At 40.5% G+C, this 16,811-nt stretch overlaps 1 protein-coding gene across 2 annotated transcripts in view; it reads right to left on the minus strand.

Moving 5' to 3' along the window:
* Positions 1-797: 797 nt before the first annotated feature.
* Positions 798-16,811, minus strand: part of KCTD1 (potassium channel tetramerization domain containing 1) — a 135,404-nt gene continuing 119,390 nt past the window's right edge. For both annotated transcript variants that reach the window (XM_073679195.1, XM_073679194.1), the window contains exons 3-5: positions 8,180-8,324; positions 7,062-7,367; positions 798-4,346 (exon numbers count right to left, since the gene is read on the minus strand). In XM_073679195.1, the coding sequence (XP_073535296.1) occupies positions 4,188-4,346; positions 7,062-7,367; positions 8,180-8,324 (610 nt within the window). In that variant the 3' untranslated portion in view covers positions 798-4,187. The remainder of the gene's footprint in view (positions 4,347-7,061; positions 7,368-8,179; positions 8,325-16,811) is intronic.

Genomic DNA, 16,811 nt, shown 5'->3' on the forward strand with positions numbered 1-16,811 from the left:
ATCATTGATAGCAGCCAAGGTGTGTTGGTGTGTGTATTTCTGGATGTGGTGCTCATAATTGATACTGAATAAATTGAGGTGTTTTGTAAATTTTGTTTCCATTTTTTTTCTATATATCATTAACATGTCATCGATCTTGTGATGTCCATCCATAATTCTACAACTTTTCCTTCGTGGTATTGTAATTCCAATGCCAACAAGTGTATATGATTGTAAGTATACACAAAATCATGTCCCCAATACATCTGGTAAAATAAAGTGTCCAACCACCTTAAATGATTCTGCAGCCAGTGATAGCCAGTGCATAACAGAGGCTATAGAAGACAAACTATGCAAAAATTTTAATGAAACCCAATTGCAAAAATGCATTTTATCCTATCTGAATGCATTGAAGGTAGAAAAAAAAATTGGCCCCCAAGGTAGACAACCGTTTTAATTAAAAACAAAATTGCTAGAGAGTGTAACATGGTGCTATAAGAAGGTTGAGAAACAAAGGTGGGCACAACAAGCATTTGTTAATATTTTTAATAATTGCAAACATTAGGTACGGCGCGCCTCACAATAGCTTTACCTATAGTGTTATGGTAAGTGACCATAATTCCCGATCTGCTGGTGGCCTACATGACCCGATGAAGTCAGTCAATGATTCATCAAGCTTTAAAAAAAAAAAAAAAAAAAAAAAAAAAAAGCATCACAATATTGATGGTGAACAACTGAAAAGTAGTAAAATAATACAGATGGGGAGCGATTGCCAACTAAACATCTGATCCTTGGAAGGAAGGGAAGAAAAGACGATCAATATTTAATCACCATGTTTACTAAAAATTATGTATTCCAAATAAGATCCCATTAAAAATTCCAAAGGCAAAACTTATAATCAAACTACAAATGGCAGTAGTGTGAAAACAAACAAAATCTGTAAAATGAGGGATAGTTTGACGTTATACATAACCATAGACTAGTATACAGCAGTCGGAATATGTAAAATAGGTTTATACTTTTACCTCCCAAACCCTAAACCAAGTTTCTTGCACAAGCAAACTGAATACATGAATTGGAGATATGAAAACAGAGAAATAACTTGCAAACTGTCAAAACAGAGTGAGAATGTGGTCAGAGATTGCAGCGATTTAATTGCTACTTTTCCACACAGTGGATAATATAATCGTATAAGTCACAGCAACGATCGTATTCATTTTCCTATCGTGTTTATATTGTGATTTGGGATTCAAATGTTAGGAGTCGTTTATAATGGTTCAGATAAGTAGTTTAATTTTTGCAAGCAGCATGTCGATTTATTGACTTTATTAGATTGATGACATTGGATCTTGTTCTCAAGTTATCTCCACATTGCAAAATAAATCCTTAAATTTCATGTCTGTGTGAAAGTAAAATAGATTTATATAACTGGTCAACACAAGGTAAAAAGGAAGAAATACAATATTACCGTTTGTCATGAAAAAAAAACAACCTGATTTTAAAATATGTGTAATAGTATTTTTCACTTGAAACTGCAAGCTCTGAGCTTAGTGGGTGTTTCCCCTCAAGCATTCACTTACTGCCTTCTTCCAATGCTCTTGCCAGTATGGCAGTCTCTCCCTACCCGCTTCTTCTTTAGACAAACATGACTATCTAAAGCAGGGGTCTTCAACCTGTAGCTCGAGAGCCACATGTGGCTTGCCTGTAAGTGATGTGTGGCTCGCAGCTGTCTGCCAGCTTGGTGCATTAGTACCAGGTGAAGCAAACAGCTATTAAGAGCAGATCTCTAGATGGTGACTTGTGTGTAGCCATGCACAGAAGAGCAGATCTGAATGGGGGTAAGATGGGAAACCCTGGAGCTTGGCATGCTGCCTTAGTGTGATTTCTCAGAGCTGAATGTGGCTCTCAAGGTCAGAAAAGTTGGGGACCTCTGATCTAAACAATGACTTCTGAAAGAAAATCCAGAAAGAAGTGTCCTCAGAGATATGTAACATTCTGTGTGTGAATAATGCTAACTTGCACCGATTATGATTAATTCATAGTCCTCAGGAGTAGACAGGCAAAGAAAATATGACAGGTTTTGTTAATAGATTATAACCATGAGCAGCAGATGCAACAACCTGATGCATAAGCTTCAGAGCCCCCTACTCTACAGTGCTGTACTAGTACGTTGGTTTATGGGAAGCCCGCCCTTTCTGACAGCACCTCACTTCTACAAGGGATTTTGGGAAAGGTCAATCCAATTTTTTAAACGTTGCTTTATTTTTTTTATTTCAGATTTAATAGAACAAAGGAAAAAATGGATGTAAAGACAATAGATGCCATACAGGTTAAGGAAAGAAGCTTCACAAAGAAAGCTTAATCCTTTTCAGCTCTGGAACTATTTTGACTTTTTTTTTTTTCCTAAGGAAACTGCATTAGACACATAAGAAAAATGTGTAGCTTAGCGAAGTAGCTTTAGTTTCTTTATAGATGGACTGTAGTTCCAAGCAGCACTCCATAGTTAAACTAGTATCAATTATGGTCTATGAAATGTAAGTGTTTTTTTGGGACTCTAAAATTGATAGCCATCCACATCAGAAATTTGGAGGAATGACTCTTAAAGCAGTTGACTTTTCAAACAAAACTTCTTAAATACTATATTCCCCAATGTAAAATAAATACCCTAAACTCACCTCCCGTACTGGCGTCGTGTCTCAAGGCTCATATGGCGTAACAATCTGAGCTGCAGTGCTCGGACTACAATAGGGAATATAGAATTTAGCAAAGGGTTGTCCTAATAATAAACTGATTTTGAAGGCCTGTAATAGAGATGAGCATCAAGTTTCTAGTTCCAGAGAACTCCATTAATGGTAATTAAGTCAGTTTTCATATTTGTGGTGGGATATAGTGGTGAAGACAATATATATATATATATTTTTTAACCAGTCAATTTACTTCAATCACTGTTCTCATTAATGGTCTGTGGGTAAGTATGCTCATTTCAATATACGTAGAAAATTCATTGTCTGAATGGTGTCACCAGTTGCTATCATAAATTCTTGAATAAAGTCATGCGATGAAAATGGCTGTCTTCACCACGTGTAGGCAACAGGTGTACTCCAACTGCTGCATTGCCCATACTTACATGATATCGACGTAGAAATAAGAGGTTCATGTGCAAAATTGTTTAAATATCCCAAATGGATCTTTGACATGTTAACATTTGCCTAATAACTAATCAGTAAAAAAAAATCTACAGTTATCGCCAACATGCAAGTAGGGAATGCATCTTGGCTATGGTGAAGATACCAATGTCAGCTCACCTTCCATATGAGTGCACGAGCAAAACCCGGCTAATTTTACTAGTCAGAGAATGATAAAAGTAGTAAAAACTTTTATTCAATGTTCCTTGTAATGCCAACTGGGGTAGACTGGGTGTGGTCCCTATTAACACCCTTGTACAAATGTAACTAATTTGGCTCCAACCTTCACTGAGGGCATGCGTTTCCCAGAAGCAAAAGCTCAGTGGTTAACCAAACAGAACTTTTTTTTTTTCCTTTAGAAAAAGAGTTTTCATAAACCCATCATAAATAAAGATCAGATACAGATCATAAACGTTTTCCTAATAAACTAAAAGTGGTGGGCAGAAACAATGTACAAAATGGCTTAAATGTGCTATGCGGATTAGTATACAGCCCAGTCTGTAGCTCATACCATAACAGTAGTGTTGTCTGTGACCCCAATCAGCACTAAAACAAGTCTGACATTAAAAGCAGGAAGCTGATTGGTTACTTCCGGGAACACCTACATTTTTTTAAAAGCTTTATAAATAATCCCCTAGTTTTTATAAATGTCCCAAATATAACTATTTGTGGGATGTCCCCATGAGTGATCACGGAGGTGGCCGCTGTGTCTTCTGCGCCTCACATCTCTGAAGGCTTTTTTTCACCGCTGTAAATGATAGAGTATGACCATAAATCACTTGTGGAATATTCTCGTGTGTACATTGTCTCGGGTGGGGAGAAGGTGTAGTATTACAGTACCCTTTCATATCTTTAGAGTTTATTGTTTGAGTTGCCGTCCTGACGTGTATTCCTGATGCCGCTGTTTAACAGCGTTTAATGTCTTTTTGAGGTGACGGAAAGGTCTTTATCTCAGTGTCAATTGTGGGAACTGGGTCCCAACTGCAAAGAAATTGTCCAATTTTGCATAAGAAAAGTGTCTGTTCAATCTAATGGCTCCTGCTTTATTCGTATGACAGAGGGTGCGCGAGATGTCCTTTTCAGTTCTCTTCTCAGTACATATTCACTGAACTGAGAAGAGTCCACTCCTCCTCCGCATGATCCCACAATTTCAAAGCCGCGCTGCTGTAACCTCTCCAGCACCTAGAAAAGGAAAAGGCAATGCTTTAGAGAATGGCGAGTCAATTAGGGAACTACAATACAAAACACTTAGTGGCCAAAGCGGAGAGTAACAAGTTTTCCCAAGACAGTAAAGCCCACCACAGACATGAGATGACTGTCAGTTTTGGCCAATCGTTCGGCCGGCAGCCATCTTGGCCGGCTCTCCCGTACCCAGGAGAGCTTGTTCATCCGAGCACCCCTGTGTTCTCTAGGAGAGAGCCGCTGCCCCATTAGCTAGAACAAAAGGATCAGCAGTGCGAAACAGGACATACCAGATCCTTAACTCCCCTGATATTAAGTAGCCCGGGGCTCTAATACACATTAGATTGTTGGCCAAACCCATCGATATTGGTAGGTTTGGCGTTCGTTAGTCTACCGAGTATGGGGGCTTAAATTTCATATTGCTGGAGGGACTGACAACTGATGCCCCAAGCGATGCTGTGCAGAGCCCCACCTGAAAGGAACGAAGGTCAAGCATGATCTACTCTGCTCCATTCAGGTCTATGGCCATGCAAAAAAAAGCTGCGTAATGTAACCTGCTATCTCCAGCAATGACAGACTGAGTAGAGTGGAGGTGTACATGATAGATCTCTGCTCTGTAAAACCCCCGCTCTGGTCTTAGCATTGGTAACGATCCCAGTGGTCAGACCCCAAGAAATCGAAGAGTTATTCTCTAACTGATGTATAGGGAATAATGACCTATCTTAGGAAAACCCCTCTAAGGGGTAATAGCAGGTTTAGTTACCACAATTACAAAAGACGTGCAGAATTTGCAATCTACAAAAGGCTTTACTGGGTCTGATGCTTTGTGACATAATCAAGATGATGCAGTATATTGCATTTCAATCCAGCACTGGTAAAAGGCACCCAAAAATAAACCAGGGATGTCCCGAGGAGTTTTGTCATATATCCCTGACTAGAAATCTCTTATCAATATTTTCCTTCTGTTCAAAAGCTCTTTAATGTAAGTCCTAAAACATTTTCAAATATAACAATCTAATAAGATTCCTTCTAGGGGAAATAATGGACATGTGAAACGGCTTGTACCTTTCCACTTGATTCAAGAGTAAGGGTATGTGCACACGTGCACCTTTTTTTTCTGCACTAAATACACCAGAGTGGTGGCAGGAAAAACGCTGCAAAAAACACACACGATTTAGGGGTGTTTTTTTTTTCAACCATTTGTTTTAATGGTTGAAAAGTGCTGCAAAAATGCTAAAAGAATTGAGAAACCGACATAGTGCATCTTGATAAAAATGCAGCCGGGCTCAAAATACGTGCAGGAAAGAAAACCATAGCAGAGTGCTCATTGATTATGCAGGTTCTGTAAAATGGCGTATTTTATGCACCAAATATGCTGTGTGAACATACCCCAAGCGTGAGGACACATATGGGGCAGAAGTTTGGTCCATCTGCAGCTGAAAACTCCAGCCCAATGAAGTTTATTATGAATCAGTGTATTCTTCTTTTCTGTCCACACTGCATGCGTTGTGCTTGATCTCCACAGCGCTGAACATCTGAACGCAGCTCACAAAGTAGGAGGCCATTCAGTACCTCAACTTATTTCTTTTTATAAGGAAGAATGGTGGTACCGTCTATGTTTTGCAACCATTTTATTGTACCAATGCATCTAAAAGGCAAGTCTTCCAAAAACTGTACAGGGTTCGCTTGTAGAATATCCAAAAGAAAAGAGAAGCAAATGTGACCTTAATAATATGTATAAAAATTCAATTTTATTAGGAAACAATTAACACCATAAAGAAACAATAAAAAATGAGAAAGTGACAATGAGTATCACACCACTCAGTGAGTATAAAGTAGCATAGAGGAGATTTTATACACATAAGTGACACCCCCCCTCCCCAAGCTAATCCGAAACGTGCGTTGTGGTAACCCTCCTCTCACCTTCAGGTTATATAAATTAGCAATTTACTTATGTCTGTGCTATCACTATGACGTTATTGTTGAGTATCTGGGAATATTAGTACTCCTCTGACTGTGCAGATGACTGCTTGTAAACATGCTATGATTGATCTTTGGAAGATATATTTTTGAAACTATTTAATTATTTATATAAAAAAATATTGTGTGACTCTACCGCGCTATTTCTTCTGTGCAGCACGCATTATAATAAGGCTTCTGACCTAAAGTATACTTGTGACCAATAGGCAGTTCAGTATTTCATTCATCTTTTTGGACTGGCAGTTTAGATTACTATTTTGGATCCCAGTGTGTCTGCGCTTACATTCGTATTCTGCCTGTACCACCTTACATATAATTAAGGGCTGGTACATTCTATCATACCAGTTATGCTATTTTGAGGCTTTGTCTTATGGTGGTCACATGCAGTTTTTTATGCCATTTGTTCCTACAGGTCAGTTATGTGTATAAAATTTCCTCTATGCTACTTTACACTCCCTGAGCAGTGTGATACTCATTGTCACTTTCTCATTTTTTTTTTATCATTTCTTTATGCTTTTTTGGTGTGGTTTCCTAATAATATAGAATATTTATACATAAGGTTGCATTTACTTCCATTTTTCTTTTGGATATTCTATATAATCGGAAGTGCGAATACTAAAGGACCGGTTGTTTTTAGGGTTTGCTTGTAGTCTAGTTTGGTCCTTTGCGTTCATACCCCTACTAACACAAACACATTACATACATTTTCCACCTATTTTCGTTTTTTTTTTTTACCTGAACGGAGTTGAGGTGGCAGTATCCATTAAGCGGAAATCTAATAACATGTGTGGAGTCGTGGTTCCAGCCCGCGTTAACCGAATTACACATTACATCCCCAATTTCTGGAAAAACTTCTTCTATTAGGGACTTGTCTCCGCTCAAGGTAATCCTTTCACCAAGATCTGGGGCAACTCTGACAACTAAGCACTCGCAGGGCCTGGAAAAGCGCCCAGCTTCCCTGTCCTGCTTCCACCTCTCCAGTTCCAGAAGCATGGGCTGAAGCTGAAAGTACTTGGCCTCTTCATACAGTAGTGTGTAATCCTGGAAGAGTTCAACATTGGAATTGAGAACAAAAGCATTCAACCATATCGCTACACAACAAGGACGACGCTGACAATACCATCAATGGCGCGGAATTATAGTCTCCAACAAACAGAGCTGCCGTCTAATGATTGAGGGTCCAAGGCCCCCAAATTAGTAACATCTAATGTTTGAAGGGAAACACAGTATTTAAAAAGCTTATAATGGATTGTCTTAGCAAAGAAATTGATTGTATACAGCTAGAATATGTGTCAGATTGAAAGAAGCAAAGTACATTGACACGCCCCAATGCTCTTGCAGACTGGTTTGCATATGGTTTCTACGCTAGATTTCTTATGATTGGCAAATCGGAGCTCCACAAAAAAATTGTATATTTTCAGAACAAATGCCTACACAGCCATACCAATATTTTCATATGTAAAAAACAAACAAGCTGACTGGTCCCCTTTAAATAGAGTTTACTATCAATAAAAATGGCTTAAAAATTAAACATTGCCTTTAATAATGCTAGACTAAAACCTGTATATACAACTTGCGGTACAGCTGATATTCTTGTTTTCTTTCTTCTAGAAAATAGAAGGAAGATTTGATGACCCTATTTGTTAATTGTAACATCTAAAGTCTTGTACAATCAAAGAGACATTATAAACATATTACAAAATTACTTCTTCACCCATGGATTTATGCAGCTGTTGTCAATGTCTTGCTACTGAATTCAGTGGGCAGCGTTTTATCTGCTGCTATTTAAGGGTTAATATTAGAGATGAGCGAACCCAGAGAGAAATGCACAGGATTTATACAGCGATACTCACTTTGAAATCATCAGAGATGAGAAGCTTTGATGTGCGCAGGAAGTTCAATATATAACGAAACATTTGGCCATCTCGGTCGATAAAATAATGTTGCTTTAAACTGTCCAGCACTATGGGCTCCGTCCCATCAAACAGTCTTCCGATTCTGCAGAAGGAGAATTCAATTCATTATATAGAGATCAGATACAACTAAATATTGGGCGACAAGTAATATACAAGAGAACCTGGACAAAGCAATGTTCACAGACGCGAGTCTATGCCGCGAATGACACAATGTGCTAGCCACAAGATACAATCGTGATCCCTTGGTATTCTCTATAGCCGGGTCAGTCTTGGGACCTGCTCAAGGCTACATCGCACTGTGCCACCTATATCATATAAATTAGTAGGAAATAAAGGATGATCAATGAAACACCGTACCACAATAGCCTGTCCACAAAACGCTCCTACTGTTAGTATAGACATCCGGCCTTGGCATAGTGTGACCACTAGGTGGCACTGCTCAGGTACCTGCAAAGCATTTCATTTTAGCAGAGACAGGATACATAGAACGATCTATACAACTCATTTTCAGATTGACTTTAGGGGAATCTGTCACATTGCTGTCCACAGATTAGATGCATGTATGCATGCATGCATGCATGCATGTATGTATGTATGTATGTATGTATGTATCAAATATACAAAAGATGCCATCTGTTGTATACAAGAAAAGGTGGGCAACCATCTGTTTTACAGATGCCTGTCCACATGCATGCTGAAAATAGCATAGACGATAGAGGAGAGAAATTCAGCATATATTGCAAAAAGTATATTTATTCAGTAATGCACAATAAAAAACACATAAGAATTCAGGCTAAGAGGTAGTCCGATAATAAAGTGCTTACAAGTCAGGTGAATATATATGATATGCTTATAATAGATCCATAGATTGATATAATTGCACGTTGCCCCACTCCAAAAAATAATAAGTAAAAAAAAAAAGTACAAAAAGAGTGAGCTAGGATAAAAATCCCAAAATAAGCACATATATCATAGTCCCACTGGCTGCTGTATGGGCGAAGATGGGGGTGAAACAGTATATAAAAGCTATATAAAAAGCTCTGTGCCCCACTCCACCCACCAGAAATCGTGTTATCCCTGCGGGATAGTTACCTGACAAGGGAGCACAGCACGAGTAGAGGAGAAAAAATAGTGAGGGTGAAAGCCCAACGTAGGTTTCGTGGCGTCCCAGGCCGCTTTATCAAGGGCAAGGAGTCTGAATTCTTATGTGTTTTTTATTGTGCATTACTGAATAAATATACTTTTTGCAATATATGCTGAATTTCTCTCCTCTTTCGTCTATGTATTTATGTATGTATGTATAATGTGATCGGATAGAGCTGGAGAGGCAGAGCAGAATGATATATAGCTTGTGGGAAAAGATTCAGTATAACTTGTATTTTATTCATTGCAATCCCTGGATTTGTATCCATAGGAGTCCAGTGGGCGGTGCTACTAGTGATTGATAACCATCTCTGCATGCACAGTCACACAGGTCAGACTGTCACTGAGTAGCACGGCCCATTGGACTCGTGTATACAAACACCAGGGATTTTAGTGAATAAACACCTTTTACTAAAACTTTTTTCACAAAAATGTCCAGCGACCTGACCAGCTCTTCGTGCTCTATAACCTCCTGTCTGCAGATTGGATATCATATTCAACAGGATCTCTTTACAGAACTACTTCTGACCAGACCAGCAAGAAGTCTCCATCCATGAAGCCTGAGGCAGTAATAGAAAACGGATCCCAGTACTGAGACTAGTTAGAAAATTGCATAAGCTCAAAGATTGAAAGTGAATAAGTAGAAAATGAAGGTATAACATGCAAAACGGGAGCTGTTCTGTTACAGTGACTGTTTCTATTAAAGAATTGGCATTAAGTTATTTCTTTACACTTACTACATCTATAGAACATGATATGAACAAAGCATTGTAGACAAATATATTCGCTTCCTAATGATTGCTGAATGGGGAGTTTGACTAGGGTTATTATATAGGTGGCTCACAGACCCAGCGAGGCCTCAACGTGACTGGCTGACAAACTTACAAGATAGCCAACCATATCCATACAGGCAATGATGCAGAGACGGACATCATGCCATACAGACAACAGAAGTCACGCTGCCCGAATCACAAGCAGCGGGAATCAGAGACCGGCTCTTATAAACAGGAGTCAACCTGAAAATATACACTTTACCATTTCCAGGGTAAATAATGTAACTTTGGCTTCAAACTAGAGATATTTAAAAAACATATGAATATTGTAGAACTAGTTTATCAGATGCATAGCTTTTTGTATATTTGCATTCATAAGGAATTTGAAAAGTTTAGACATTTCTATCAGATAAAAGTCATTCAGGAGGGAGCCAGTTTGTGGAAAAATAAAGGAGTTGGGAGCTTGGTTATAGACTCTACAGTCCAGAATATTTCATATACAATGTATAAAAAACAGCGCCCCCCCCTGTCTATGGGCTGTGTCTGGCACTGCAATGTAGATTCATGCTATTTATAATATTGTATTTCTCAAAAATGAAAGCAGGCTGGTCTGGGTCTGGGGAGGACATTCTCGTTTTGTTGCACACACACAAGACTGTAGTTTTGATTGATCACCAAAACGAAATACAAGATGTGATGTTATAAAGGAAGGAAAATTGTCCAAACCTCTCCCCGTGTCTCAGTAATGTTCACTCCCTAAAAACCAGTCTGCTCCGGTCACAGCTCCATCTACAGCGGAAAGGAGGTCTACGTGTCTGATTAGTTCTGAATGACGGTTACATAAGGAAGCTCACAGCGGACACATGAAGAAGTCACCAATCCTCAGACCTTGAGTGGAGACATGGAGAAGGCCATTTACACAGCACACGATAAGTACACAGACCACCAAGATCAGCACTCATCCATCAGTCAAATACAAGTAAGAAGCACTGCCCCCTACAGGTTGTACTGGACCCTGGTGTAACTGCACCAACACTGCAGTAGAGACTCCTTCAGTGTATAGGGAAGCCACCTTATACACTATGTAACATGCGGCCAGATGAGCCATGCTTTCTACATGCTTAGAGGAGTGACCGAGGTGAACTAGACAGGCAGTATAGCCGATTCTCTCTTCATACTGCAGCTCACAATGAGCACTATATCCATGCCGATGTAGATACTGGACCCATCGACCTTACCAGTGCATGGGGTCCGCTGAGCTGATGGGTCCCAGCAGACGCAGATCACCTCTGCCTTGTAATGTCCATGCTTCCAATATGTCTGCTCAGTATACAGTAGAGTCACGAGAACAGGGGTAGACAAGGTACCGGGGGGTTTGTAACGCCACTACAGGGAAAGCATTGTCTTGCAATTAAATATTAGATGCAAAATAAAGGTGCTACCTTGTCTCCTGGGATATCTACTGCTGTGTGAGCAAATCTCAATACAACAAGTATCTATCCTGAGGATACTCTAATGCTCGGCGCACGTACGGCTCATATTTTCCAACATATACAGTTTATCCAAAGCAGGATCCCAAAGAGTTTTCTCCCCACAGCAGGAAATAACATCATCGATGCTTTTATACCATTAAATTACAGCAGCAGCGCCAAATGAAGGGTTATTATCTGAACTATACAGGGGTGGTTAGTCCTGTGGATTTTTACGCCCAGTTTAGGATTGTGTTCTGACCATGCATTATTTTCCTCTTGTGATTCATGGGGTTTTCTGCTGCTGAGTATGTAATGGTCCTCAGATTTGTCGGCTGTTTACTGTAGGATTACGACAGGTTGGGTAATTATATGTGTGCACACGTGACCTGACCTCAGAAGCACTGGGCTCTGCCGCAGCCTGTGCAGAACGCAGGAGTCATGCGAGGACACCCTGCACACTGGCTGCTCTGCACTCCGGCTCCGCTTACATGTACCCACAACTCACTTGTCAATTTGTTTTCGGCTTGCAGGGCACAACACGCCTCTAAAAAACACCTATGGCATGCCAATTGTTTGAGATTATAGCGCGAGGTGTCATTAGAGTCGTAGGAGTTTTATTCAGGCAGATTAGTTGATAAGGACATACCAAAAACGACACAAGAAATCCTTAAATAAAGATTTGTAAAGAAGGTGGGATTACACACATGTACAATGTATCCAGACCTGAGATTACAGCTTCTCCTGCATGATCTTCACACCAAGTACGTGTTACATACTACTGTCTATAGCCGGCTCTTACCAAATAATCAGAGACACAAAACCTCGGAATTAAAGGGGTTGTCCAGGAGGAAAAGAAAAAAATATTGCCAAAAGGTAAAATAATATAACTTCAGTATGATGCAGCACAGAGCTTCCCCCTCTGTCTGTGATGAAGGGGGCTGGCTTTTCTATAGCTAAACCAGCCTCCTTTTATGTCAAAAGTGATTTATAAATAGAGAAGGGTTAATACCCCAGGGTCAACCATCGAGAATCCTACTTCTTTGTATATGCACATTGAGCCAACTTTCCCTTTCTGGGCCCAATATGAATAGTATAAATGGACATTGGCTGGAGAATAACCTCCGCTTGTACATTGTATCATATGGACTTATTCATGAACTATTCATGAACATATAGTAATGTCATTATACACCACAGAAGATGCTCTTCAGTTTTTCCCTATAAAATAGTTCCAGGACTTGTGTTCCTCTACGGGGGGTGAAATCACCTTCTGCTTTTGTGATTTGTGCAGGTCCGTATATATTGTTGTAGTTATTTGAAAAATGTTCAATAAAAAGAATCTGATTAAAAAAATAAATAAATGGAGAAGGGAGGTGGCTTAGCTAGTGAAATGAGCCACGGAGCCAGCCCCATTCATCACATCACTGACACAATGAACGGTAAGCCCCCCGCTGTGTAAAGAAAAAGAAGCTGGAAGTACCTGGCGATGGGGTCAGGACAGTATTCTGCTTCATTAGACAGATGAGAGAGAGGGCAACACCAGTAATGGCGAATCTGAGCAGTCCCGGATATGAAGAACAATAACAATGTACACGTGGATAAGAGTAAATCAAAGACATGAGAGTGGACAAATTCCACATTTTTATTTTTTATTTCACAGGTTTTATCTTTTGCCATTTGTCTTTTTATCTTATATATGTTTGTTTCTTTTACTTTTTCCTGTGTCTTGGGGGAATCTGGGCTAAGAAGATCTGTGTGATCCCAGGATTCATTCGTATGCAGATCCCAGATAATGAGATCTACTGGCCCGATACATTGGATAAACATAGGCCAATGAACGACTGATTGTTGGTTTATGGCCCCAAACACATCAGACTACATTTGCCAATATTGGATTTTTTTAGCCGATGACGCATCTGGAGCAGATCATCAGCTGAATAAATCCAACATGCCTGACTGGTGTTTTGATTGAGTATGATCACCTGGAGTGTTGTATTAGCCTGTTATAAGGAAAGGGAGGATGCAGATCATCTTAGCTCCATCACTTTAAAAAGATCGGCCTGAGAACTGTTTAAGGTCAGAGTTTTATGCAGCGTTATCTGCAAACTACAGGACACCATTGGTTTTTGTCGCTGCTACATGAGGTATATTCGGCAGTGACCGGAGGGGGTTACAGCTATATCCATGCAGCAGAGATCCAGGCAGGAAAGGGGAGTCCAGAATTAGAATAAAATGGCTCATTTCTTAAAAAAAAAAAAAAAAAAGCATCAGACTGTCCACAGGTTGATATAGCACTGCGCTAATTATTCTCCCATATTGCTCCTATTACAGGAGAATCCGAAGGTGTGAAGAAAGAGGCGTGGAGGGACATCTCCGATATGTAGGGCAGGAGCAGAGGGAGCAAACTCCAGACTGGAGCTCATTTAGCAGTTTCTTTCTAATAGAATGACTATTCTCAGTGGTAGGAACAAAGCTTTTCCTCCAGAAACACACCACTGGACAATAAATCAAAGCATGGTTTACGGAAAGCCCTTGTGCACACCTGAAACATCTCAGTGAACAACACAGTTACCAAAATCCTCCCTGGTGAAACCTCACGGGAAGCTACACATGTCCGATACACTGCGGATGTGCAGGCCGGATGGGAACCTTCAGCGTATTACACTAGAAGCAATACCACATCTCACCCACACACTGTAGAAAAGATCCGCAGAGCAAGTTTCCTGCAGAGCGGCTTTCAATGCCACAGCTTTGGATTGGGGGGAAATTTCACATCAGAAAAGCTTGTACATGTGAACGTACCCTTAGGCTATGTGTACAAGACGAGGATTCACATGCGGAAGGTTCTATTTGGAACACGGCACCCGCTAAACTGATGATATTTTTAAAATCTCATCTACACATTGCAGGAAATTTCCGTGCAAATTTTATCATTTACAGCAAGTCAATTCTTTGACCTGAATTTAAATGCAATGAAAGACGTGAATTCTGCAGCAAATCCCAACAAAATCTGGTCAAGGAACTGTGGAATTGCACGGGCAAGTCTGCCGGCTGTCTGAGAAACCGCAATGTAAGCAGGTAAAGCCTGTAATATGGTCGCAGCAGAGCTTATGATACAATATACACCTGGCACAGGTGACCAAGGGCCAGCGCTGTGGAAAATTTACCTACCACCACAATGTGATTCTACTGTTAAAGGAATGCCCCATTTCTTTCTTATTCTGCTATACAGCTCAGGGTGCATTTACACTGGACAACTCCAGGTGTTTAATACCTATTAGGACACCGCACATCCAGACACACAGAACGATGATTACTAAAATCGATCTGTGAGCACAGAATATCATTGCTCTTAGCAGCACATTGTCTCTACCCAGGACGATGTGCTATTGAAAACGATGAATTTTATATCTGCTTAAAAATCATTTCACCCTACGAACAAGTGTACTTCTCTATGGGTACATTTACACTGACCGATTATTTGGAGAGAACATTTTTAGAAACAAGATTATCAGCCTGTCTAAACAGGCCACCAGAACACTTGTTCGTAGGGTGAAATGATTTTTAAGCAGATATAAAATTTATCGTTTTCAATAGCACATGCTTAGTGTGGGGTGTTAGGATTGGCCTTGGGACCAAAATACAGGAGACATTTTCCGAGTAAGACTGTACTAATTTCATCAGAGGGACCCCAAGATGTCATTTGCAGGGCAGTACACATCTCCTTACCCGTGCAGTAAGAGCTAAGATCTCAGCTGCCATCAGCATGTTTATGCCTCACAGTTATGGTGAGACTGTCAGGCCGGCAGTGAAGTAACTTCATCTTAACAGAAGGAGTTCTTCTAAGGGTATGAATAAGTCCACAGAGCAGAGCAAGTCCCTCTCTCTCCGAGGGTTGATGCTCTTCAGGTCACTATCCTCAAGGGAGACGTTTTCTAAGTACAGGACAAATTTCTAATTCCCATCTGCAAAGATTGTGCCTCCCCTGAAGATGTCTGACACAGCCACTCTGGGGGCCAGACATAGACTTGCGTCTCCAGTCCGCCACAAGGCACGGCAGCAGAGCTGATATGTACTCTGACAGCGTGTAACTGAAGGTGCAGGTCTCCAAATAGCCGGTCAGACTTACTTACCACAAGCAGCAGTGAAGCCTTAACGGATATCAGTCCTGACATGTGGCTTACAATTAGAGAGGCATTATAGGCATTGTCACTGCATGTCGACAGCCGGGCTTCACAGAAATGAAACAGCTAGCACACCATTAGGATCCCAACCATTACCGCTCACAGCCATTCATCCCAGATACTCGGAGACCATACACATTCACCACCTTCATCTAGATGAATAATCCTATAATGGGGCAGATAATCTTTTTGGATTACAATGAATGAGACAGACCAGAGATGCCCAGCCGCCCGACAAGGGAGATATTTCGGAACTAGAAGTAAAATATGAGGCGATGTATACAGCAAACACCTTTACCCCGATCTACTTGCAAATAGGCCTCGTAAAAGAGAATTTAAAGTAAGCAAGGGGTTAATATCGACGTGACAGATAAGCGGTCGATGCTGTAATGTACATTTCTCTCAGTGTCAGATTAACTGCACGACCAACACTATACCTCATCCATGTCAGCGGGGAGAGGTCCTGACTGCCCATCACTTCTGGTGATGGAAGGATGGAGGCGCGGTGGGACAGACACACACTACAAAGCATCATTTGTTATATTAACATTGACTGTTTCTGTTGCTCTAAGACAGGAAAGGTTTTCATTTGTTATCTAAGCTGTGGGGCATCCATGTCCACCCCCGGCGCTTAAGGGGAGAAGGAAAAAAAAAAAAAAAAAAATCAATGAGTTATCAGCCGTCAGGATGAAGTCTGCACATTACTGGAGTTTTATATTTTTTTTATTTAACTAGACCTACAATATCCAATAAGACAATTACAGAGAGCGGGTCAATCTCCAGATAGTAAAAAACTGTCCGCTTCTACACACAGCACATGTACACCTACCGTATACATTGTTCCCGACAGATACCGTTACAATCAGCCCTTCTATGGACTGTTAATACGGAGGTGCCAGTGCAGGGTAAGAGCTCATGCCTACTGGCACCAAGTCTGTAAGGAAGTGCAAGAAAGCCAAACGTCCTCCTAGTACCGAGCCGCGTGACACCTGTGCAC

This window comes from Phyllobates terribilis, unplaced genomic scaffold, assembly GCF_046119375.1.
Source record: "Phyllobates terribilis strain yellow unplaced genomic scaffold, ASM4611937v1 Scaffold_4__5_contigs__length_816908805, whole genome shotgun sequence".
Lineage (NCBI taxonomy): Eukaryota > Metazoa > Chordata > Amphibia > Anura > Dendrobatidae > Phyllobates > Phyllobates terribilis.